This window comes from Ziziphus jujuba, chromosome 10 (genome assembly GCF_031755915.1).
Source record: "Ziziphus jujuba cultivar Dongzao chromosome 10, ASM3175591v1".
Lineage (NCBI taxonomy): Eukaryota > Viridiplantae > Streptophyta > Magnoliopsida > Rosales > Rhamnaceae > Ziziphus > Ziziphus jujuba.
Window position 1 is genome coordinate 15,256,052 of NC_083388.1, and position 27,555 is coordinate 15,283,606.

The 27,555-nt window shown below is 31.3% G+C and overlaps 1 protein-coding gene and 1 long non-coding RNA gene across 5 annotated transcripts; both read right to left on the reverse strand.

Annotated features, from left to right (window-relative positions):
• Nucleotides 1-15,985: 15,985 nt before the first annotated feature.
• On the reverse strand, nucleotides 15,986-16,703 carry LOC125420762 (uncharacterized). Its single transcript, XR_007238989.2, has 3 exons — nucleotides 16,503-16,703; nucleotides 16,348-16,379; nucleotides 15,986-16,230 (listed from the first exon to the last, which is right to left on the reverse strand). It is a non-coding gene; the product is annotated as an uncharacterized LOC125420762 (long non-coding RNA).
• A 3,052-nt stretch (nucleotides 16,704-19,755) lies between these two features.
• On the reverse strand, nucleotides 19,756-26,558 carry LOC107411361 (uncharacterized). 4 transcript variants are annotated; one of them, XM_016018933.4, is made up of 15 exons: nucleotides 26,411-26,558; nucleotides 25,446-25,611; nucleotides 25,181-25,292; nucleotides 24,986-25,105; nucleotides 24,043-24,147; nucleotides 23,298-23,381; nucleotides 23,094-23,209; nucleotides 22,365-22,466; nucleotides 22,139-22,252; nucleotides 21,941-21,997; nucleotides 21,687-21,753; nucleotides 21,471-21,524; nucleotides 20,950-21,024; nucleotides 20,205-20,240; nucleotides 19,756-20,060 (listed from the first exon to the last, which is right to left on the reverse strand). In XM_016018933.4, the coding sequence occupies exons 2-15, from the start codon at nucleotides 25,463-25,465 to the stop codon at nucleotides 19,968-19,970; spliced, it is 1,155 nt and encodes a 384-aa protein (XP_015874419.1). In that variant the 5' UTR covers nucleotides 25,466-25,611; nucleotides 26,411-26,558; the 3' UTR covers nucleotides 19,756-19,967. The 4 variants fall into 4 exon arrangements, with proteins under 4 accessions (XP_015874419.1, XP_015874422.1, XP_015874420.1 ...); XM_016018936.4 differs by having other exon boundaries at nucleotides 25,446-25,598; nucleotides 26,411-26,545; XM_016018934.4 differs by having other exon boundaries at nucleotides 25,446-25,630; nucleotides 26,411-26,535.
• Between the last annotated feature and the right edge of the window lie 997 nt (nucleotides 26,559-27,555).

Sequence of the window (27,555 nt, forward strand, 5' to 3'; positions counted from 1 at the left end):
AGTTCAAACCCCACATGAATCAAGCTAATTTCGTTTACCAAGCGAAGTTGAAAAAAAAAAAAATTAAGAAAATAACTAGCTTCAATGTTGAAAAGTTTTCTTATATATTATATTTTTCTCAAAGAAATAGAATAGTAGGTTTCTATATTAATATGCAAACCATACAACTTATTCGTTTTTATTTTTATTTAATTTTCACAATTGAATAAAATATACCAACAACTGGAGTTCTGTGTGGAATTTCTTTTAGTACCAATTTTGACTTTAATAGTCATTTGAAAAATGTCAAAATTAATTAGAATTTGAATTTTTTTTTAAAAAAAAAATATTTGAGAATTTTTATTTTCTTTCTTTTATTTATTTATTTATTTATTTTTTTTTTTGTGTTTGATTGACATTAAAAAGTGTAAATTGTGGCCGGGAAACTAAACCTTACCACGAAATAGGGTAGAAAATTCTTCAAAAAATATTGTATTTTAAAATTCTTTGGCAAATTAATTTTATATATTTTTAAAAAAGACAATTTTATCTCAATTTTTAAAATTTAAATGAATTAATTATTGTAAGTTCTAAACATCCTGATAGTAGTTAGTAAATTCATGAATAATATTCCTGTAATACATGTATATACGTAAATTTGATTTAAGACAAAAAAACTCTCATTTTGAAGGAAAAATATGCTGTTTTTTGAAAAAATTTTTAGAACATGTATTAAACGTATTGTTGTATTATACAAATGAAAAAAACACATATTTAAAAAAAAATTTTAATTATTTTTTCTTTTTTATGACAACATAAAAAAAAGAATAAAAAATATTGTTTATTTTATTGTTTTATTCTTTTAATTATTTACTATTTTTAATTTTTTAAATATATTAAACTATTATCTTACTAGTTATATTTTATTATATGTGTATATATATATATATATATTAGAGATAACTAATTTTAATATATATTTAATACTTTTATTTTTGGTCTTGCATTTATTAATTTATAATGTATTGTACATGTATGTATAGAATTTATAAACTTTCTGTTTACATATTTTTTTGCTGAATTTTTCTTCATATTTTTAAATAAATAAAAAGATTTATACACGTAAATACCATTAATGTATTTTTTTTAATCCATATTTAACTAACTGTGCTTGATACAAATCTAATAAGATTGTCCCTAGGGTTCTTTTGGAACATCCAAAGTGATCTCATGTAAGGAAGACCTGCCAATTTCTCTATCAAAACTCCAATACTACTTATAATTTTGATATACCCAACTACACGAATAAAATATTATATACACTTCTAATAGAATTCCTACAAAATTATCAACATAACATCAAGGGTTCTAAATCCAAAATCGAAGGGAAAGAAAGATAACATAAGAGTTATACATATTAAGTTAATACACCAGAACAAGGCAGAATATAAATGAACAAATGCAAAATATTGAAAATGTTCAATATGCTTTCTACATCAAAATTAGCAAATATATATATATATATATATAATATCATCACAGTTAAAAGAAAGGAACAATGCATCAACAACTGAATTAAAATTCGAAAATGAAGATGTCTGGACATGGTATACGTAATCTATCAGCTGAAGTTTAAGAAAAAAAATTTAAAAATAAAACTATGAGATAAACCCATGAGTGAATAAAAACGTAATTTGGAAAATAATTTCGTTTATAAACCCATGAGTGGATAAAAACATAATTTGGAAAATAATTTCATTTACTTAAAAACATTTCCTTGGAGACCTTACATTCATTTGTTATAAAGTTCTGCTGTTTAGGAAAATAACTTTTACAAAACCCATGTATTTCCCACTATAGCAAAACTTATATCTCATAAAAAAAAATTAATATATTAAATACCATAACCTTTTAATAAAATTAAACTGGATTTTAATATAAGTATAGATTCTTTTTCAAGAAGAATCTTGGGAACAAAGAGTCAAGTTAGCCTATGACCTCGAAGGGAAAGGCATTGGAAAAAAGTAAGTTCGACTTTCTTTGATGTACTTTAGTCACATTGCCTTTGAAATTCCATTGGCTGAGAAGTTCTTCTTTGTTGCAGCAATCTCTCAGATAAAAAGATGCCACTCTTGAGGTTGTGGAGATTACTAGAGAAGAAGGTCGGAGTGAAGTAGGGGAGAAGCCATCCACTTCAGCCATAGTTAAGGAACCAATGACAGAGGAGCCAGGAGTACAGCAAGAGTCACTATCATCAGATGATGGAATTCCAAATGAAGAACGTGTTAAACAGGAAGCATCTATTACACCAGAAGGATATGATGTCCAGAGAAATTTTCTATGAAAATACAAGATTTTTTTTTTTTTTTTTTGTTTTCTGGGTACCCATTTACAATTTTGGTTGGATAGTTAACAAAATTTCATTGAAGGATGAGCTGGAGGAAGAAGAAGAAGAGGAAGAAAGTAGAGAAGAAGTAGGAAACGGGAAGAAGAAAAAAAATCCAAAACTTTTTTTTATTAATTTTTTAATTTTCTGTTGTTTTATTTATTTTTACTATTTTTAACATTTTTTTAGAAAATATTTAGTTTTAAGTGATTTTATTATATAGGTTAATTTTGAAACATTTTCTATTATATATATCAAATTATATTTAAAGGTTAATATATGATAGAAAGACCATTTTGTTATTTTATTTTAAATTTTATTAGTTGTATTGCTTTACGAAACATAAAAATAATTAATTATTTATTAAATGAATACAATAGTTTTTTTTATTATTTTTAATATTTTTGGAGAATATTTATTTTTTCGTAATTTTATCATATTTATACATAATTGCATTATATATTCTATTTTAATTTTAATTTTTAAAATGTACAATTACTTTTCTATGCTTTAGATGTTAACTTTAACAGATTTTAACTAATGATAGAGGCTACAATTAAAATATCAGAAAAGTCAAGGGATAAATTTGACATGAGGCAAACATTATGTACTGCTGTTGATATTAAATCTATATATGACTTTATATTAAAAACATGATTCACAAAATAATCCTTTTAATATACCAGGAAATGATAATCAGATATTTTTCGATATTTTCCCATAGCATAATATAAAGTATATGACTATAATAGTTTCCAAGCATAATATGTATAAAAATCGAATATATAAATTCCCAAAAATCATTTTTAAATGCAAAAGTTTACTCACAAATTACAGCTTAAACTTGATTCGTTAGGGGATCATCTTCAATATCGTTGTAGATTCCTAAAATAGTATCATAATACCAAATTAGTTTTTAAAAAGATGTACAATTCCATAAGTGCATTCTAAATTTCCTAATTCACTCTCAAAAACCAAAAAATTCTAATATCAAGTATCTAACAGTTAATTATACCAAAATACCCTAAATTCATAAACCTCAGAGTTGAGGTTTTTCATTATTCTGTAATTCCAATTAATTGGTTTTTCATTATTCTGTAATTCCAATTAATTAAAACTTTTGAAATCTATGTAACATTTAAAACCTAAAATGGTCAAGCTAAGTCATTGAAACAGTCATGATGATCGAAATTTGGTCAATCCCTTTGATTCAAGACCCTCAAAATTCAATTTTCTCAAAACTTAACCAAAACAACAATCTATATATTGAAATGAAGGTTGAGAGATATAGAGTAAGAAACTACCTTCAAATGAAACTAATGGTAATCATAGATTGCAAAAAAATCAAAAACAAAATATTGTTGGATCTTTATTTTGTTCTTGAGAAAAATGGATACACTTTTGAGCTTGGAGAATGCCAAAAATAAACACAGGAGGTCAAAAACATGTGAAAAGGATTTTTTTGTTTTTTCCATTGCCAAAAGCGTTTGGATTGTAGAAGTCAAGAAATGAAATCCATAAATTTTCCAACCAAATTCGACAAGATTCCGATGAGATGTCAGTGTTAAAGATGTTCATCATCACACAAGCTTTCTAACAGTTCAAGTGGATCATTGATCGAACATCAGATAAAGGAGATATGGTAGAGTGAAATTAAAGAGCATGTGTGTTTTTAGAGAGAGAGAGAGAGAGAGAGAGAGAGAAACCCATTGTAGCTGCTATTTTTGGGTAGAGAGAGAAAGAGAATAACCCAATTTAACCTAATTTTCATGTCCCATAATTATAAATATGTCACTAATTTATTTTGGCCATAACTTTTAAATTGTAACTTCAATTTTAACATTTTACATGTTCATAAACTCGTATCGATGAGCTTTACACATTGGTATAAAAGTTAAAATCAAATTTCATCTTTTAAAAAGTCAAAATTGAGCAACCTAGATCAAATCGCTCAAAATTCAAATTTAAAATGTTTTCTCATAATAGGTTATGACAAAACCAAACACTGTGAAAAATAATTCATAGGATATTAATCATAAGGAAATCAATTTCCGATAAAATAAATTACAGGAATTAGTTTCCTTTAAAATTTTAACACTTCCTAAATGGGCTCTAAAACTATTATATTTATTTTCAATTTCTAATTTTATAATAAATAAGCTTTGATACATTAAATATTTTCTCCCTTTTATATAGTTGTGGTGGTGAATAAAAAATTATTATGTTATATAAATATTTAATAATATTAACATATTTTAATAAAAATAAGAAAATTTTTACACTATAATAATAATAATCAATGTCCTTTTTAGTCATTATATATATATATATATATATATATATGTATAATAACAACTAAATACACTAATATTTACCAAATGCTTAAATGTTGATTTTCACACCTTCAATCATTTTGAAACATCTATTTACCAAAGGCTTGACCAATTCTTTGTACAGCTAAGTCACTCAAACTTCAGCATAACTAAAGCTAACTTTTTTTAGAAGCTATAGCAATACCAAACAAGCGTAAAAAGGATTAAGAAAATAAAATTGGGTGGATATATATATATATATATATATATATATATATATAAAAGGAAACGGCAAAATGAGGGGGGGCACAACCCCTAAATTTCAAGGTTACACAATTTAAACTAAAATAAATTTAAAAAAGAAAAAATAGAATCCACCAGTTTGTGGGACAATTTTTTTTTTTTTCAATGTATAATAGTATTAAGCTCACTTTTTATGAATTTGGGATAATTGTTCATGAACCACTAAACTGTTACTATATTTGATAAACAAAAATTCTAAAAAAAAAAAAAAAGTTGGTATAAGTGGCCGTAATAATATTCTGGAGTATTATTACATATTGGAGTATTATTTATTAGCTAATTATAAATAATACTCTAGAGTATACACTTGTATATTTATGATATACTTTAGAATGCCACATTGAAGGCCAGTTAGGTAGAAACATAAATGTATTACTGCCCATCTGCCGCTGCAATACTAAATGAAATACAAGGTGGAAGCAATTAAAAATAAATATATAAAATAATATTTGCAAAATTTGTAAAATATTTTTCTATGTTTCGGACATACACAAGACAACATGTTGCCTAATATTGTCAAGCAACGTATTGTTTGATGTACATTTTTACGTTAGAAAAAGTGCTAGAGTCCTCCTACTACCTATCTATCTATCTATATATATACACACACAATAGTCTCTCATCATGTCGACACCATCGGGATTTCTTCTAACAATTCTTAAATTGTTTTAAGGCTCTGTTTGGGAAGTGTCAAAGTTGAGAAAGAAACTAATTCCGAGAATTTAGTTTTTTGGGATTTAATTTTCTGAGAATTAATTTTTTTCGTAATATGTTTGGCAAGTAATTGGAAAGTTAGGACTTGTAAGTAATTAAATTTAATATTGTATAATAAATTAAATGCAAATACATATTTTAAAAAAAATTTAAAACTATTTTTTCTGGGATTCTCAAAATAACATCTTTAGAGGTGGGAACAACTTTTCCACATAGTTTCCTGTATTGGTGGGAATCTAATTGCATGGATCCATATTTTTCCACCTCACAATAAATATCTAAACAAAAGAAAGTTACCACTTTCCCAAGAAAATTAGATTCCTACTAACTTTACCATTATCCAAATATGCCGTAAGAGCGAGATCCCTATATAGATTATTTTCCTAAAATAGGATTTAAAATGTCACTAAATATATATTTAGCCACTCATTAATTTTTAAATTTTAACTTTGATATGATTCAAAAGATAATAAATAAAAATTTAATGATAAATCATTAGGTCGATTTAATTAGAAATTGACTTTTTATATAATATACAATGCGTCTCCAATGCATATATTTGCATTTTTTTAATATGCAAATATGATTTAAGATGATAGATTTTCAAAAAACTGTCGTAAAAAATAACATCTACATTTAAAAAAAAAGTGAACATTAGCACTGGAGACATATAAATGTAGAGAGAGAGAGAGAGAGAGAGAGAGAGAGAGTGGCAGTCTCACATTAGAATGATCTGATGCTTTTAACATAAAATCTTCTTTTATTAACCTTTAAATCACATCCAAGGCTAAGATTTAAAATTCAAAAACTAACTAAATATAGGTAAAACCCTATTTAGGAGAAGTGAATTTTGTTGAAATCTAATGATTAATAAATATAATTTTAAATCTCAACTCTTAATACAATTCAAGGGTTGAAAAATACAGTTCTAATGTTAAATATGATATTTAAAACCTGATTCGAATTTAGTTGTGTATATATTTATGCAGCTTTACTATGGTGCGTATTAGGAATACTTCATAACGTACGTGTCTAATATCAAGCAACATGTTGCTTGATAAATTTGTCAATCAGGCAGCACGTTGCTTGATGTTCGGATCGCACGTTATTGTGCATACTTGGTATGAACAATAGATAAATTATATATATATATATATATATATTATAGAAGTAGAAGCAATCTGCCCTATACCTATCCATAATATATGTATATATATATATATATGTATTTACAACCATTCTGACATTAGGGATCGACCTAATGACTTTAGCATCAAGTTTTTTCTTTTATCAACTATTGGATCACTTTAATGGTTATGAATTAGAAATACATTTATGCTTCACTAATTTCTTACAAGGCTCACTTTTCCAAAATATACTTTTAGTATATCACTAAATACATATCAGGACATTAATTAATTTTTAAATGCCAATTCCAAAGGTTAATAAAAGAAAACCTGATACTGAAACCATCAAGTTAACCTAATATGACCTGATTCTCTGCCTATACATGTACAGTTGAGTTTTGCTATTTGTCATCATTAGTGATAATCACCATTTTATGTAGAAAATTTTAATCGGCTCATTTTATTTTGTAATTTTTTATACTAAAACCCTAAAAATGAGCCCGTTAATAATAACAATTTGAATTGTCATCTATCATATCGGCTCCACTAGAATCCTAATTATAAATAGATCAAAACTATATATACAAATTAATATATCACCCTTAGCCTTTGATACATCAATATATTCCCATGTTATATTAAAAGCATGTAACAAATAAATCATTATTGTTGGCAAAACCTTGTATAACTGTATAAATCAGGAAATTTTTGTATTTTGGTTAGTTTCCTAATAATAAGCTAAGTAGTTTCCTAATTTATTAATAATCCCATGAATTGTGTGATATTATTAGCTAAGGGTTATTGTGTATATATATAGTGACTTCTTGTACATTATTAGAATAATTAAGAAAATTATTTATTTCCTAATTTCCTTCATGGTATCAGAGCCGTAAGGTTAGGGTTTATTGGGCAGATTCTTCACTTTCTGACCTTAATCGTCATTCTTCCTCGTTGTTTTTCTGGTCTGTCCTTCATCATTGGTGATTTCTATTTCATGAGAGAGGCCTTCGTTGCCTTTTTTTTTTTTTTTCCCTTTCTAGGAAGATGTCAGAAGGTACAGAGATTGCTACTACAGCACAATCACAGGTGGAGGAGGTAATACATTCCTAACAACCCGGTGACTTACAGAGTATTCAGGTAATGTATAGACTTAATGGAAGGAATTATCTCAAGTGGTCTAAATTAGTCTGCACTATATTGAAAGGCAAAGGTAAAATCCGCCATATCATGGGAACTGAACCAAATAAAAACAATCCTTTGTTTGACTCGTAGGTTGAGGAAGATTCCATGATCATGGCATGGTTATGGAATTCTATGAGCCCAAAATTAGTGACACATGTATGTTTTTATCAACTTTAAAGGAGATTTAGGACACAAGACAGCAGTCCTATTCAAAAGCAAAGGATGCTGCTCAAGTGTATGACGTCAAGGTGAGGACAATAGATGCGAAGCAAGGGAGAAAAACGGTAATCGAGTACGCCAATCAATTGAAATTCTTATGGCAGGAACTTTATCACTGCAGAGTGATAAAGATTAAATATTCTAAAGATGCATCGATGCTCAACGATTTTATTGAGAAATGAAAGATTTATGATTTCTTGGTGGGAATTAATATGGAATTTGACCAGGTTAGAATTCAAATTCTTAGTAAGCAAGAGATTCCATCCATGCTTCAATAAAGTCATTGTGATGGTCTGAAGTCGGGAGAGTAAAAGGCGACTCATCCTTGACTCACCGAACATTGATGGTGCTGCTATGGTGGCTGTGGATAAAACCATAGCAAGGAATGTAGAAAAGGATGCAACTTCAAACAATGGAAAGTCAAGCCAAGCTAGACAACAAAACTGTGATAATTTATGGTGTAGTTACTGTAAAAAATCACGACATACTAGTGAATGCTGTTGGAAACTCCATGGCAAGCCACTAAGTCGAGAATGGGTACCAAGACGAGAACAGTCAAAGCCTCAGGGGCAAGCTAATGTTGTGGTCCAAAGGAATGCAGTACCACCACAGGAGCTATATGGTTTCAATAAGGAAGAAATTGACAGGTTTAAATATGTTATTAGTAATCTCGAGAAACCCTCGGGTACTTGTTCTTTAGTATATTTAGGTGAGTCTCCATTGTTTATTGGATTAAATGTCTCGGATACAATATTTTCCAACTCTTGGATTATGGATTCTGGAGCAACGGGCCACATGACTCACTCGTCCAACTTTTTCCTTACCTATTCCCCGTGTCCAAGCAGTCGTGAAAATAGCTATAGCAAATGGCTCCCTTATAACCGTAGCTGGGATAGGAGATGTTAAATTAAACCCATCACTCATTCTAAAAAACATCCTACATGTCCCTACACTATCCACAAACCTGATTTCCATCCAAAAACTCACTCATGACACAAATTGCAATGTGATTTTTAACCAGGATTTTTGTGTTTCGAGGAGGACGATTGGACATGCTAGAGAACGGAATGATACCACGTTAAATTACCAAACCAGTCAAGCATTAACGAGAGCAGAGTACCACATTATTTTTGTCCGAGTTATCCTTAACCAATAAAGAGAAAATTGGCTTTCATTCCCATCGTGGTCATCCATCGTTTTGTGTCATTCAAGTTTTATTCTCATCTTTGTTTAAGAGTCTGTCTTTTGAGAATTTTCATTTTAAAATGTGTGAACTTGCTAAGCACAAGTGTGTATCATTTCCAATTAGCAATAAAAGAAGCACTTTTCATTTTTACCTTGTAAAAGTGATATTTAGGGACCCTCTATTATTCCAAACATTTCAGGGGCAAGATGGTTTGTTTCATTCATTAATAATTGTACTCATGTTACTTGGCTCTTCTTACTTAAAGAAAAATCTGATGTTGGTATCGTCCTACTAAATTTTTTCTCTATGGTTCGAAACTAATTTGGTGGCCAAATTAAGAGTTTTAGGTTAGATCAAAGGGATTATTTTAATCAAATTCTTAGCCCCTACTTTCAAAAGGAAGGAATAGTGCAGGAATCATCATGTGTTGATACCCCACACCAAAATGGGATAGCTGAGAGGAAAAATGGACATTTTCTTGAGTTAACTCGAGTTTTTCTATTCCAAAAACATGTTCCCGAGTTGTTTTAGGAGAAAACTGTACTTTCTGCTACTCATCTGATTAACCGTCTACCTCTCAGAGTTTTAGGGTTCAAAAGTCCAATGGAAACACTCTCATCCTTCTACCCTCACATACGGACCACAAATAATTTTGTTCCTAGAATATTTGGGTGTGCGTCATTTGTCCATGTTCATAGCCAAAATAGAGGGAAATTAGATCCACGAGCACATAAATGTATTTTTGTCGGCTGCTCTTGCACACAAAAAGGGTACAAATATTATCATCTTGCCTCCAATTGATTCTATGTATCATTTAATGTCACCTTTCACGAGCGAGAGTCATACTTTACTCATCCTAATCTTCAAGGGGAGAGTTCAGTAAGGGAACATAAAGATATTGGCAAATTTGCAGATTTTGGAGATCTTGACATTCTTCTGGTGTCTAAACAATCAATTCCCATTGAGTCAATAAAAAAAATCGACCTCCACCGAGTCAATTCCCATCAAGCCAAATCAAGACCAATTAGCATCTAAAAGTCCTAAATAGCCTGTTCAAGACCAATCAATACTTGACATTCCAAAACAGCCTGTGCCCGAATCTAACCACATAAATTCTGCTATTGAAGATGTGAGACTTTGGAAAAATAATGTATTTACAAGAAGAAAGTGGTGGTTCCAGAATTTGACATGTTCGTAAATCCAATCCGAATATTGAGAATGAGGTAACAATTTCTAACCCTTCCTTACATAGTGAGATTGAATCCCATAAAAATGAGTGTGACTAGGATCTTCCCATTGGTATCAGAAAAGGAACCAGAGAGTGCATCAAACGCTCAATATATCCCATTGCCAATTATCTTTCATTCAAGCACTTTTCACCCACTCACAAAGCATTTCTTATCAATCTGAACACCATTGCCATTCCTACCATCCTATCCGAGGCTCTATCCAATAAAAAATGGAGACAAGCTATGAATGAAGAAATGGAGGCTTTGGAGAAGTATTCCAAATAGCCTGCTCAAGACCAATCAACACCTGACATTCCAAAACAGCCTACGCCCGAATCGAGCCACATAAATTCTGCTATTGAAGATGTGAGACTTTGGAAAAATAATGTGTTCACAAGGAGGAAGTGGTGGTTCTTGAATCTGACATGTTCATAAATCCAATCTGAATCTTGAAAATGAGGTAACACTTTCTAACCTTTTCTTACATAGTGAGATTGAATCCCATGAAAATGAATGCGACCAGGATCTTCCCATTACTATAAAAAAATGAACTAGAGAGTGCACCAAATGCTAAATATATCCCATTGCCAATTATCTTTCATTCAAGCACTTTTCACCCACTCACAGAGCATTTTTTAATCAATCTGAACACCATTGTCATTTCTACCACCCTATCCGAGGCTCTATCCAATAAAAAATAGAGACAAACTATGAATGAAGAAATGGAGGCTTTGGAGAAAAATAGAACGTGGGAGTTAACGAGGTTGCCAAAAGGAAAGAAACTTGTGGGGTGTAAATGTGTGTATATGGTGAAGTATAAGGCACATGGGTCAGTAAAAGGTAAAAGATAATGTTAGTCGCTAAAGGATATACCCAAACTTATGGTATTAACTATCTTTGGAAACCTTCGCCCCGGTTGTAAAAATGAATACTGTCAGGATTGTTTTATCATCTGCGGCTAACTTTGGTTGGGAGTTGTAGCAGTTTGATGTGAAGAACGTAGTCTTTCATGGAGACCTAGAGGAAGAGATTTATATGGATGTATCACGGGCATATGGGAACAATTTGGCCAAACATACTAAATTGAGAAAAGCATTGTATGGGTTTAAGCAATCGCCTCGAGCATGGTTTGGTAGGTTTGTAAGGGTCATTATTATATGGAATACAAACAGAGCCAAAGGGACCATACATTGTTCATTAAACACCCACCTTCACCGGAAGTCATGGTTCTCCTAGTTTATGTAGATGATATAATAGTAACAGGTAATGATGACAAGGAGAAACAGGTTCTAAGTCAGTGTTTGGCCAAAGAATTCGAGATCAAAGTTCTAGGAAGAATGAAGTATTTTCTTGGTATTGAAGTGGCTCACTCCAGGAAAGGTATCTTCATTTCTCAACAGGAGTATGTCTTAGACCTCCTCAAGGAAGCGGGTAAGACAACGTGCAAGCCAGTTGGTACTCCGATGGATCCGAATTTCAAGCTCAAACTTGCAGAGAATGATGCACCAGTGGACAAGGAGTCATATAAATGACTAGTAAGGCGGCTTATCTATCTGTCTCATACATGCCCAGACGTATCATATGTAGTGAGCGTAGTTAGTGAGTTTATGCATAATTCAAAAGATTTCATTTACAAGCAGTGCATTGGATACTACAGTATGTCAAGGGAATTCCTGGGAAGGGAATCTTGTTTAGAAGACACGGAGGCTTAGCTCTTGAGGCATAAATATATGCTGACTACGCTGAATCAATCATTGATAGAAGATCAACCTCAGGGTATTGCACCTTCCTTGGAGGAAACCTAGTAACTTGGAGAAGCAAGAAGTAGAATGTGGTAGCGATATCAAACGCAGAAGCAAAATTTAGGGCGATGGCTCAAGGTGTGTGCAAGTTGCTTTGAGTGAAAATTATCTTGGAAGATTTGAAGATCAAGTGGGATGGATCAATGTGACTTTACTGTGATAACAAGTCACCAATTAGTATAGCTCACAATCCAGTACAACACGATCGAACAAAGAACATTGAAATTGATAGACACTTCATTAAGGAGAAACTAGAGAGTGAGTGGACTGATTTGTACACCCTATATGTCTACACATGGACAACTGGTAGATGTGATTACCAAAGGATTGAGTGGTCCAGTGTCTGAAAGTATTGTATCCAAGTTGGAAATGGAGAACACCTAATCACCAGCTTGAGGGGGAGTGTTGGAAAATCGTGTATAAATGTATAAATCAAGAAAGTTTTGTATTTTGGTTAGTTTCTTAATAATAGGCTAAGTAGTTTCATGATTTGTTAAAAATCCCATGAATTGTGGGATATTATTAGTTAGGGGTTGCCGTGTATATATATAGTGACTTGTTGTACATTATTAGAATAATTAAGAAAAATATTTCTATCCTAATTTCTGTCAATTATATATATGATTGACCTATGCTTATTTAAAGGTGTAATTAGGGATGTAAACCCGAGCCATCCCTATCCAATCCAAGTCAGAATTTTTGGTTTTTTGTGCTTAAAAAATGGTCGTGCTAGATTCATTAATAGAAAAAGAGAAATTGGACTAAGCAATGCCATTTATAGAAAGAAAAATTCATTTAGCAATGCAAATAAAACATCTATGCCGTCTAACAATTATCTAAATTACCAAAACAACTATATATATATATATATTCCCCCCCCCCCCCCCCCCCCCCCCTCATCTTTAGTGTTTGGAATTGAAAACTTTAAAACTGATTTTTTTTTCCCCCTCATTTTTAGTGTTTGGCATTGAAAACTTTAAAACTGATTTTTATTAACTTCTTCTTTCTCTCAAAACAACAATGACCCAGCCAACAAGGAAAGAACACCAACATCCTGCAATAGGGCACCACCAGACCTTTAGCAAGATCTCAGCATCTTTCGATGGTGATTTTTAGTTTTTAAGTTTACTTTTTATTTTATCTTTATTTTTATAAAAAGAACTTCAGCTAATAGGAGTTTTTCTTGCCGATCAAATAAATCTTGAATTACCAAGACTCGGATTTTTTTCCTTTTTTTTAATTCTTGTATTAACATTCTTCAAGAATTACATTTAATGTCCCTTTGTTGTAAGTTACTTTTCAAAATTTTTTTTTTTTTTGGGTTGAAATCCATCCTGTAGAGGAATTCAACTTGGTAGTGATGGGTGAAAGCTATTGATGTCAATGAGTAAGGAGCCATTAGCCATCAACTGTAACCTTTGGCGAGAGGTATACCCACTTTGAATCAAAGATCCTTTTAAAGAAAAAAATTGAATACTTTAAACTTTTATAATAATAATAATGATTTGATATCATCCACATCAAAAAATTACTTGCTGAAGGACTAAAAACTACCTTTTGGTACCAACAAAGTCATTATTATGGGAGAAGTAACTAAAAATAAATTGAAAGTTTGACTTTCTAGAAGATAAAAAAGAGGAGAAAATTTTAATAATAAAGATTTAAGGACCGTATAAAGTAATTTTTGTGTTGCAATTGGATTTATCTATGGTATGAAGTGCCAAAGTTTTGAGGTAATCTAATTCATAGGAATTAGTTTTTGAAAAATTATTCTCATGAAAATTTAGTTTTTCTCCAATAGTTTTTGCTTAGTGATAGAAATTCTCTAATTTAAAGTAATTAAATTAAGTTTTATATTACAAATTAAAGGTATTTTTTTAAAAAATCTATATAATTAGTTTTTTTTTTTTAATTCTAAAATGACACACTTGTATGAGGGGAACAACTTTCCCACAAGCTTTTTAAAAATTTGAGAATTTGATTTTATTGATGCACAATTTTTTATCTACTAATAACTATCTAAACATGAAAAAGAAAAAAAAATCACTTTCAAATTGATTTAGAATCTTACTAACTTTTTCCACTAATAATTAGGGTCTAATAGGAACTAAATATGCAGTTAAACGTTAAAGGCATCAACTTAAAAATAAATAAACAAATATATAAGACATAAAATTAAAAAAATAAAAAAGCATTAGCTTTGACTATGGGCTTCCATTTTGGACGTAGATTGGGCTGCCTAATACCTTTATTAAAAAGGTGTTACAAAACCAATTTTTTCACATTCCATTATGTTTTATATGAATTTTAGAAAATCATTTTCTATTTAAGTTAAAATATTTAGTTTTAAAGATTGTTTAAATATTTAGTAGATTTTAGTAGAAGATATTAAAATGTTCAATGCATATTTACTAAACAATATAGATCTGTTTAGTTAACAAGAACTGAATATACTTTTAGCATTTCATAAGGAAAAGCTATTATTAAATTATATTTTATCTATATTTTTTTACAATAGGTGAACATGCTTTAAGATAAGCTCTAATACCATCTAACACTCTGTCTCCATTCGCATTCCACTTTTTTGTTCCATCGATATTTTCTCTAATTTTACCATCGCACTCTAGAATATATGGGGCTTTTTGTTCAGATTCCAGAAGGCCACTCAGCTTATGATTACTTCAACTGAAGTACACTTAACTTCATAGTTCTTTACGAACCTTGAAGCTAACTACTCTAAAAAGACCTCGATTGTTAAAAGAGTGTCTACTTTACATTTGACCCATCACTATTCCACACGCGAATGATGTGAGATTGGATAATAGATAATAGATAGCTTTTGCCAATCAAGGTAGTCTACTAATGCCCCACATCCACCTCTGTCAGTATCACACTAGTTCACCCCTAATAATCACAATCCACCTAATGTATTATTCACTAATTTTGTCCCTTCTTACCTTGTATCTTTCAAAACTCATAGGTCTTACAATATACCAACTTAGGGTCCAGCATCCTCACTGGTACACTTTCGACTCGGTACAAGCTCTAGTCTATTTATAATGCCTTGGCTAAACTAGCGTCTCACTCTCTTACTCCATCAATATTGTCTCTAATTTAATCACCGCACTCCAAAATATATGGGGTTTTTAGTTCAAACTTTCCAGAAGATTACCAACCCTAGGATTGCTCCTACTGAAATACACTTAACTTCGTGGTTTTTATGAATTCGAAACTAGCCATTCTACAAATGTCTCAGGTATTAAAACAGTATCTACTTTACATTTGAGCCATCACCGTTTCACACCTGAATGATATGGGATTAGGAATGTCAATGGGATGGGGCGGGGCCGATTTTTAAAATTTCGTCCCCATCCTTGTGGGGAATTTTTCATCCTGTTCCCGTGGTTTTTTCCGTTTCTTTAGAGACAGGACGGGGTCGGAGATTCCCCGATCGAGGACGGTGTGGGGCGGTTTTTCCCCTTTTATAATTGATATAATTTTTTTTCATAAATATATATATACTGAGCTCTATACACAAACAAGAGAGACATAAATATAGCCTACCACGTAGTCATGCTCAAAATACAACCAACACACAATGTTTAGCTATATACACAAACATAGAAACAGAAATGGAATAACTGAGAAGCAAGAACCTTCAATGGCTTCCCTGGGGGTCTTGATACTCAATCCAATGCTTTTCCAGAAATGGTTTTCGGGTTTCCTCCCCTCCACAGATTTTTTGGAAATGAAATTTGATTTTTTTTTTTTCAATTTTCTGAAACAAAACACTGAAAAAAAAAATCTAGGTTATAATCGGGAAAACACACATAAAAAGAACCGAATTCGTGACACATAGAACACATCTCAAAAACACTAACTTTATAATTGGGTTTTCTTTCATTTACCTTAGAAACACTTTGGGCTGCTTCAAAAATGTCTTCTCAGTCCGAAACAAGAATTAAAAAAAAAAAAAAAAACAAAGCGTTAGCATATTCAAAAAAAATAAAATTAGTTTTTAGGTAAGAACACAGAAATTAACACATAGATCTGATAAAGCTACCTGTTCCACCATGATTAGGGCCTTTCAAGCTATTTCAGTGAAATTCGCAAAGGAGGCGTAGTGGATAGTAAAACAGCTCGACTGCTTCAAAAATCCCTGAGGGAGTTGAGGGAATTGGTGGTGGCGGCACTTGAGTTTGGACTGATTGTTAACTGAGTTGAGCTGAGGGAGTTGGTGGCGGCGGCATTGGAGGGACTAAAACACTTAGGGCTTCACGGTGAAAATATAAAAAAATAATACTAATAACAAAAAAAATTAAAAAAATAAATATATACGGGCCAGGTTCGGGCCGGGGTTTCTATTCTCCGGTCCCGGCCCGATCCCGATTGGGACCTACCGGCCCCGCCCCACAACTCCGTTTTTTGGAAGAAAAAAAAGGGCAGTGCACCACGGTTTTCGGAGTAGGTGGGTCAAATTGACATTCCTATATGGGATTGGATATCAGGTAGCCTTTACTAGTTAAGGTAGCCTGTTGATGCCCCGCAGCCACCATACTTACCGTGGCAGCATCAACTGGTTCACCCATGATCGTCACAATCTTCCTAGTGTATTGTTAATTGATCTTACCCTTTCTTACCTCGCATCTTTCAGGGCTCACAGGTCTTACATAGGATCATCTCCGTCTTCACTTAATCCACTTTATCCATTGTTGCCACAGCAGGATTAATAATCGAACAATGGGATGCGAAATCGAGGATGCATCTTTCAGGGCTCACAGGTCTTACATAGAATCATCTCTGTCTTCACTTAATCCACTTAATCCATTGGTGCCATGGTAGGATTAATAATCGAACAATGGGATACAAAATCGAGGATGATAGATTTATGGTTTAGTGGTGCGTCAAATGCCATTGATGTTTGTAGGATTGGAAATAGATGAAGATTATGGTTTGAAAAGAACATCGAGAAATCGTGCTAATGTTAATTTTCTTTTATTAAAAATTGATAAAAATAAATATATTGCTAAATCAAACTGTCTAACAGACCTTTTAGAAGTAAAATGTTACCTTAGCATTATTATTATTATTTTTTTGCCTTATCAACTTGACATAGCTTGTAGATAGACCCATTAGAATTTTGTTTTTTTTTTTTTTTTTTAAATGGATATGTGTTTGTCTAATGTGGCAAAAAAAAGTTAATAATGGACAAAGCTATTAAGGATGCTCTAACCTTTCAAAACTATCACTTCTTAAACCATGACTATTTACCTAGTTTCCAATTAATAACAGACATTTATGCTTTGGATGGAAAATTAATCATGTGCAAAACACATGATTTCTATCAAGGGTATTTGAGGAAAAAAAAAGTTTCCTGTGATTAGGATTGAAAAAATAATATAAAATAAAAATTTTAAAATTGCTCTTTACAAGTATTATCGTCTATAAATATTAAAATATTTATAGAAAAGATTAAATGAAAATCCCAAATAATTTTATGACTTTACAAGCACTCATATAAAAAAGAACTGATTTCAAAACTTAATAATATGTTTGGCTATTTTTTTCAAAAACATATTGCTTTTTAACTTCGTCTTCTAGGTCGAAAATCCTCTTCTCCAAGTTCTCCTTCCCTTCTCTCCTTTTCTTAGCATTTTCGTTTTTAATTTTTTTCTTGTTTTTATTTAGTTATTTATTCATTTATTTTGTATCTACTGTTTCGGAAATGGATTTTTGGTGTATTATGGCTTACTTTTTTGTTTTTTGTTTTTTTTTTTTTTTTGGACCATGTATTAGGTTTTACTTTATTTTACAGATAAGAGGTGGTGGTCTCCAACTATTTATCAAATTTTGAGATGCTTAATTATATTATTTTTATTTGATATTATTTTGAAAGTATTAAATTTTTATTTTATTTATTTATTTTTGTCCTTTCAAACCTTAACTCACAAATCAATTGTTTTTCCTTAAATACCTTCAATAGAAATCATATATTTTGCACATGATCAATTTTTCACACAAAACATGGATGTTTGTTATCAATTGGTGTATGGGGAAAAACAAAATGCACAGTTTAGTATCCCAATGTGATGGTTTTGAAAAGTTAAGCTGCGAAGTGCTAGAAAAAAAGGATATATGAAGGGGTTTAGTGATATTAAACCCTTTTTTTAAATTATGTTTATGACTTAGATATTGTGGGTAGTGCTTATTTTTGCAAATTATATACATTTTTATGTTAAGTTTCTTATTCAGCCCAATTAAAACAGAAAACTTGGAATCTTAGAACTACAAATTTAAGTGTTATTTGTTAACATATTGATTTTTTAGTTTTTGATTTTTAATTTTTACGTAATTATGTATAATTTGCTTATTTTAAATGTTAATGGTAGGTAAAGTTTGTTAAGTTAAACTGTTAAGTTAATGAAGAAAAAAAACAAAAAACATAAACACCAAATTAAACATAATTTCAAATCGTGTTAATTTTTTTGTTTTGGCTTTTGTGTTTTGTTTTTTTTTTTTTTTTTGTCCTTTTCATTTCTTTTCTTTCCTTCGAGTTTATAGTTGCTTAAAATATCTTATAAATTATAATCTACTAATTAATATTTAAAAGTAAACAAATTATATATAATTAGGTAAAAATAAAATAAAAAATAAAAACTAAAAACTGACCCCATTATCAATTCACACCTTATATTTCAAAAGTTGAAGAAATAGATTTAAAGACCAGCCTATAAAAACATTACTTGTCAAGGAATTCTCATAGGTATAAAAGTTTGAAATTTGAAAAAATATTTTTGAATGGTACTTTAGGGTTTTCAATGTCCTTTAGATATCCCCGCTCATTTACAAAAACTAAAGAATATTTTTTTAATTAAACTGTATCTAATGTTTTTCTTATAAAAGTATCTACCCGTATATTTTATGCTTATCTTTAGTATTTGCAAATTAAAAATTTTAATTTTATATATATTTCAGAATGCGCCTTAAAGTATCATGTTTTCAAATATAAAAAAAGAATTGGAGAGAAATAAATTTGCAATTTTATTATGTTGAACTTTTTTTTTTTTTTTTTTTTTTTTTTTTTTTTTTTTTTTTTAACGCGGGACCCTAGTTAAAGACATCCAGAAATAATTTATTTTTCATATGAAAAAGGAAATGCAAGTAAATATGGGACTTTCTATTTTAGACCCTTCTTTTAGTGGAGCCCTAGCGGCAAAGGAAATTTTTTTTTTGGTTTTGGGGAGGGGGGGGAGTGAATAGGGGCAAACGACTTGATCACAAAGACAGTTGTTTTTTACCTGTAAAAATGGAAAAGCTAGAACAAATGGGTAACACTTCTCTTATATAACTATGATGTCTATGAGATACAGAAAAGCTCATACATGAGCTTAACCACCAGGAAATGTCAACAAAAGAATTGGATTAGATTCTAAAACACCCCTGTGAAAGGCCAAGGTAAAAAAAAAACATGTACAGAAGAAGAATTGAGGGAAGGAGCAAGAGACGTTTAGGGGAATATGCACTAAAATTACTCCTTCCCAAACCGTTTTTGGTATGCCTCGTCTGCCTTTGTGAGGCGAGACTGAAACTCTGCCCACTCACTTCTGCATCTTGCTCTAACCTGCATCACGAACCATGCAAGAAATGCTATATCATAAATTGATTCCTCTTACATTCCTTGCTTTTACAATTTGAGTTCAGAAGAGAAGGGAAATCTCACTTTTCCACTACAAGAACTTAGAATGATATCCTTAATTATACTTACCCCTTCCCATGGAGCTTTTCCATTCTCGGATTGGCCCTATAAATTGGCAATTTAAAGATTATTAAATATGTAATGAGTATGTTAAAAAAAAATAAAAATAAATAAATAGAAGAAGAAGAAGAAGAAGAAGAAGAAAAGAAAAAAAGAAAAAACAGAAATATATATTTAGACCTATATAATTTTTGCTATGAAATGCATGCATGCATATGGTATCATGCGACATTACTTGTAATCCACTAAGTTTTACATTTAACTGGATAGCGAATTACGCATTTGATTCCATATGCGTTCATGACTATATATATATATGTGTGTGTGTGTGTGTGTGTGTGTGTGTGTGTTTCTAGGTGCAAATTAAGTGATAAAGGCTGTTGACAAATCAAATGGCTACAGAAGACTTGCAACAGGATTATATGTTCCAACAGTGAGTTGAGAAGCTTTTATTCTAATACATGATTCTCTCCAAGTAACATGCATCGTCTAAATTTAAAACAATTAGCAAAAACGACCATAGTCAGGCCTGAGAAATAAAAAGTTGACTAGACAAAAGTAATCATGATTCAGCATCAACTTCAAGAAAACAAATTATTGTTCCTCACTAGGAAAAAGAGAAACCCTTTTCAAAAAGCTGTTTCAATTTTTTGAATGGTGTTTATTGTGCTTTTTTGATAAGATCCAGCAGAGATTGCTATTCCATGAGAATAACAAAAACACAAGCAAACATATAGCAGATATAATGACTCACCTGGTTCCCAAGAGAAGGTATTACTTGATGAACAATCCACTGTGAATCAACTACACCAATTTTTTCATGCGCAGGCTGGAAAGTGAATAAAAAGAAAAGAACAAAGAAGATAAATTTCTCATGAGAAAAGTAACTAAATCATCTCACGATTGCAAAGCCTTAAACTAAATGGATACACTATGCATGCCTATCAGTCTGAATTCCTTATGAACACTAAAACATGATTATGATACCACAAGCATAACGGATAACATAATGATAATTCCTCTCATGTGTCGATTTAAGCAATGGTATACAACTGAATAAAAGAAAAAGAAAAAAAGAACCACGGTTGTTAAGCAATACTCATGCTCGCTTTGTTCTTAAATGAGCAGAGCTGCACTGAGCCTTAGTAAGCCACTCATAAGAATTTATTTCACCTTCTAATGACCAGCCATCAACAGAGAAAGTGATAAGAGAAAAATAAACCCATAAATAAAAAATAAAATAAAATGGGACAAGAACAAGCAAAAATTGCTGACCTCTACACATCTTCTGAGAGCGAAATCCAATCCCCATCCATGCACCAAATCATTCTACAAGCATTCAATTAGATCATTTCATTAGCAATGGTAGGAAGTAAGAAAACTAATTGACCAAAACATTAGTTTAAGTATGCTTGATGATCCCCGTAGTATTAAGATGTGTTTGAGTAATCGAACCGAATCTAAATAAATAACCCTATTAGTACTCCAAACCTGAATCATGTACCACACACAGCGCCAAGCTTCCCGAGAAAAGACAGGGGCCATGATTTCCACAAACCTGAAAAATATTCAGAACTTAGAAGGTAGCAATTGGAGATCACACATCAAGAGTCAAATACAACTCATAATTTTTTTTTTTCCTTCAATCATGATTCATAATCTTGCTAAATTAGTAAAACCAGTATAAAGAAATTTTACAAGCAAACTTTCTCTACGGCATTATACACAGAGGGAGAGGTGCATACGCAGCACAAGGAGGCAGATGAGGGTCACTGCACCAGCCTGGTTTCTCTTCTGTATCCCTGTCCATCAATCAGACACAGAGAAACTAGAATCAATTTTCTACAAATGACACAGAAGTACCAGATCATGAGATTTATAAATTAAAATAACAATATCAGTGCATGCATGTATGAAGAGAAAGAGAGAGAAAGCGAGCTTACTTGTGAACTTCTCTGTCACCTCTCCTTTTTGTCATCTCCCACGTTAGTCCATTATTAGGTTCAAGACCAGGTTGAGAGATCTCCAAACCATGTTTCTTAACCAAGGAGATGTATCTGGAAAATCACATGTCACACCATGAGAAAAAAACATGTAACAGGGAGATTTGACAAGAAAACATGAATCCAAAAACAAACTAAAAACATGAATAACCAAAAACAAACTAACTTTTCTCCATTGAAGTGTTCTACTCCCAGGTCTTCATCCCAAATGAAAATATAATCATAAGCTGCTACCACATCAGGATGTAAAAACCTTTTTGCATACCACCTGCAACATATAGAGACGGATTAATTTGAGAACAGCCTAAAGAAGTAGTATGCAAGAAAAAATGAAAGTAGAAATAAAATCCATTCATTGATTTAAAAGCTGGCCTATGTTGCTCAAACTTGAAGTACTCATCCATAAGTTAGATTCTTCCCATTCAAAAATTTAGGATATGGATAGTCAGCTAAAGAGAAGAAGGGGTCTAAGTTTAGATATCCATACAGGGATTGGTTGGAGATATAAACAATTCATAGAAATTTTATTGATGATTATGCTTTTCATTTTATTGTAATTCAGTTGGTATGCTTGTAATCAATGAGTAAAAAACAGAAAAATGATAATAGGTGAATTACTTCGACTTAAGTGCATCAAATGAGCTAATTCCACCATTATTTGGTATGCATTTGCTCTAATGGGTTTAAATTTTCTTTTTCTTTTCCTTTTCAATTGCTGATGAAACCAAGAAATTTTTGCCATACCCATGCTTTTCTGTAAAGGATCCAGTAAGATCCCATACCAATATTAATGTTGTGTTGTGTTGACATAAGTAATTTTCGCGTAGATAAAGAGTCTAAGCATCATGGAAGCTAGCTCAAGTATGAACGTAAAAGTATCCAAAACACAACTTACCATTTGGTTTGTCTTTTGACACTCACATGGATTGCATTCTTTGACCACTCAAGTTGATCCCATTCGCTAGTACGACCATCATAATGAAAAAGCATAATCATGAAATCCTCGGAGAACTATCAAAAATATAAGAATGACACTCAGTATGCTGGAACATCAAAGAATGAACTTAAACAAGAGAGATTGAATGGGCAATTTTAGAACCTTTTTTACTGCTGCATTAATATTGTGTATCTGGTCTAGGCCAACCGTAAATGTTACCAAATACTTAGGCTTTTTCTTGAGATCCTGCAGGTGCCAAAATTACCCTTCTTACGTTATTTGCACCAGGTCATATGCACAATCTATAAAAGCTTCAAATTTTGAGAATATTTCAACTTCTATTATCTGAAAACCCACATCCATAAGCAGACATGAAAAGAAAACTAGCTAAAGATCTATTACATAATGGATTTTTTTGAGCTTCAGATACCTGTGGAGCACATATATAAACCCACTCCAATATGAATTAAACAATTCAGTAACCTTATTCACGAACCAAACTTGGACTGGAATTCTTGGATTAAACAGTGAGGTTTCCTTCAGGCCTAAAGCTCATATAAGACTCAACTCCACTTGACTGGCAAGCCTAGTACTTCTCTAGAAGCAAACTATATTAACCCCAATTCATTCACCCATCTATAACAACAACGGAAATAACAGAAAATCTTCTGGAAGCAAGTTTAGAATGCTGGCACTACCGATAGAGTAGCAGATAAACTGTAGAACGTAACCAGTATGTTTAAAAGTAGAATGCTACTCTATGAAGCACTAGACCTGTTTGTTATCATTAATTTACCACAAGTTGTAAGCAAAAAAGAGATTACCATCTTGCTCAAGCCATCCAAGATTAAGGTGAAATGTTAATAAACATTATCATTTTCTTCATTGAACGAACTTATATTCATACCTCACTGGGTTCACCCCATAATCTGCGCAGATAAAGATCAGTTTCTGGCACAACAATCCCTGGAGGTAATGATTCAGCACCACGAGGATTAGTTGGAACATATACCTAGGAGAAGAAAAAAACAACAAAAAACTTCATTACTTAATGAGCTGAACATAAACTATGGCTGCAATTCTAGCAAAACGGAAAATGTTTAAAAGCCAAAACCATCTATGATCTCAGAACATTTGAAACTCAGTGCCCGCATTAATCAGGAAACAAGTGCCTAAATCATAGAAATTATTCAATCATCTCAAGCTTTATATATCTTAAGAGTATTCTGCATGCCCATAAGATGAAAAAACTAGATATACAAGAAATATTACTTTCTGGACCACCAAAAAGATAAATACATTATACGATAGTTTCAAAATTTTGAAGCTCTTTCTCTTTTTAACTAGATGACTTTAAAACTAAGAACTACCTTAATCCTTCCCTCTCTTTTACCAAGCAAGCTGAGATGGGCCACAAATCATTTGAAGCATTTTCCTACATAATTATTACTTGCAAATTCTTTCAAGTAAATATACAACTAAAAATGATCCTTAAGGCATTACTTCACAACAAAATTTAAAAGCCAGAACTCCTTATCTTCTATTTATTTATTTTATATCTTATGTTTTTATGATCAATTTTATAAATTAAAATAGGAATAAAAGCATTTATACACAAATTATAATAGAAGTAAGTTTCTAATCAATGTAGGTTGTATTAGTAGAAAATATTTGTATGAAGCCATCAGTTGGACAATAGAACAATATAACAAAGCAAAAATCAATTCAATCCAGATATGCGAATGAAAAAGGATGTAACCAAAACTGCTTCACAAATTTTCTTTTCTTCTGCGACAAACAAGAAAAAGGATAGAATTTTTATATGCCCCAAGAATAAGCAAACGAAGTACCTTTGGAACATGGCCTGATCCAATACTCTCAAGACTTTCACCTTCTGTAGTTTCAGTAGTTGTAGGTGTATCGTTGTTGGCTACATCAAGAGATGGTATAAGGCTCGAAGGTAAGTTAATCTGCAAAGTTTAAGACAAATCAAATAGATATAGTTTTTGAATTCAAGATAAACACATATGGACGGCCAAATATACCTTGGTTAAAGAAACAGATGGAAATGAAACACCAATAAAAAATCCAAAGACAAGTCCTATAAGTGTAGCTATTATAACTCTGCCACCATCATGTGATTTTTTAAGAGCTCCACTGCAAAAGAAAGAAAAAGACTTGCTTGAGATACTTCACTAAAGTGAATCTCAAAATATAAAATCACATGGAAGCCCCACAAGACTAGTTTAGCCATTTGAGGTGGCATACCATATTAAGAACAACAATGAGAAGGGCATAATTCATCTGTACCTTCGATGTATGGTCCCCATATCTGTTTTTTGCCGAAAACTCAACCTAAAAGGTTCCACTCCCAGCAACAACTTGATTCCTTGAGCAACTTTTCAAGCAAATATTGCATTCTTCAGCTTCAATAAAGCAAATGATCACTTAAAGGTAGTAGCCCTGATCATCAACACTAAATTGGAATTAACAGCCTGCACAAAACCACAGCTAAATATATATCCATCATTTTAATATGCACCAACCGTCACTAATAGCATACTTATATCATGACACCACTTCACAAGGATTTTTGGGTCATTTTATGATTTTCACTATATTATTTAAGGGGAAATGCCCATTAAAAGCAAGATTCTAGCTCATTCTATAAGTGATTTGATGAAAAAACTTTGTTTTTTTCTTCTTCTTCTTCTTCTGTTTTTTTTTCCCCACCACACAGTGCCATGCCAACATATGTAATTAATCCCCGAGCTCAAAAATTCCCTGCGGCTCCCCAGTTTGTTTAAGCCAAAAATCCATTCATAGATGCTCCAAATCAAAGAACAAAAAGCGCAAACGCACGGTACGTGCACTACGAAACCATATAATTCGAAAATGATATTACATTCTTGATCTGAAAATTATAATTTAGCCCGAAAGAAAATTATATATAACAAAAAAAAAAAAAAAACAATAAATATAAAACACGATTCGCATGATCCGGACGTTTCAAGTTCAATGGCGACAAAGCTAAGCAAATATTCAAATGAAAAATTAATTACTACTGCATTAAATAGCAACAAAGTATATACACAATGCATGGGAAAAACAAATTAGCTAAATTAGAGTTCCAAAGAAACAAAGAAAATCACGTTCATTTCCACGCCAAAAGAAAAAGAAAAAATAGAAATCAAATTCTTCATTGATCAACTTCAATATGGAACTACAACGAACACCTGAATTAATCTCAGAGCAGTGCTAGGGCTTGGACTTACGTGCTTTTGCCGATCGTTTCTCAGAGAGAGAAAGAGTGTGTGTATGTGTGTCTATGTGTCTGTGATTTTATAGAGAGAGAGAGAGAGAGAGAGAGAGAGAGATATAGAGAGAGATGGCACACCTGGTTTTTTGTTACGGGACAAAAAGTACAAGAAAAGAAAAAATGCGGTTCAATTTTTATGTGACCAAATTACCCCGCCTTCCAGTTTTAAATTTCCGCCGGTAACACAGTAAGTGGGTACACCCTGTTCTTTTGTTTCTTTCACTGCTAGCCAATCATTAGTTGCCACGTAAGAGAACGATGTACTCGTGCGCTGTTTTAGGTAAAGTGCATCACCGTTCAGTTTTGTACTGAGTTGTCATCACGTGGTGACACGTAGTTAGATCTGCACCGTTTACAACTAAATCCTGTTAGGTTCGTTCTTCCGAACTTCCAATCATTAGAAGACACGTTATTATCTAAGGACGGAACTGCCCTTGCTTCCATTAAATTATTATTATTATTTTTTTCGACCAATGCTTGTCTCTTCCACACATTTTAGGAATAAACCAATAAGATATGTTTGTTTATAGATTGATTATTTATTTATTTTAAATAGGAATGAACTCATTATAATAAAATCTTTAATATTACATAAACTCATTATAATAAAAAATTTTAATATACATATGTATATAAGATAATAGCTCACATTTATTATTGATTATTAAGGAATAGGTTGACAAATCATTTATAATAATATTAATTTAAAATAATTTTTATTTTTGATTTTTAATACTAAAATTGTAGCACAAAGAAGTAAACTTTTTAATAGTAGATAATTAAAATTTAAAAGTCATGTAGTTTAAATAACATTGAATATTTTAAAAAAATTAAAAGTTTTATATATTTTATTTTTTATGCTATTTAATTTTGCATCATATAAATATGTGATATAATAAAATAATTTAAATAGCTCATTAAATCAAAAATAATATATATATATATATATATATATATACATATATGTATATTTTAAAAGTGTTATTTGCCACATGCATAATTGTTAGCACATCCAAGGACATTTTAAAATAAAAAGCATTTTTTTAAAATAAAAAATAAATTTTAATAAACTTTTTTTTTGGCAACCAAAAAAAAAAAAAA

Excerpts from the sequence above, each read along its gene's own strand:
- LOC107411361 (XM_016018933.4), bottom strand. The coding sequence starts at position 25,465 with ATGGGGACCATACATCGAAG. Across the intron at positions 22,253-22,364 it reads GAACACTTCAATGGAGAAAA|ATACATCTCCTTGGTTAAGA; the intron begins GTTAGTTTGTTT and ends GTGATTTTCCAG. Across the intron at positions 20,061-20,204 it reads GAAAAGCTCCATGGGAAGGG|GTTAGAGCAAGATGCAGAAG; the intron begins GTAAGTATAATT and ends TTCGTGATGCAG.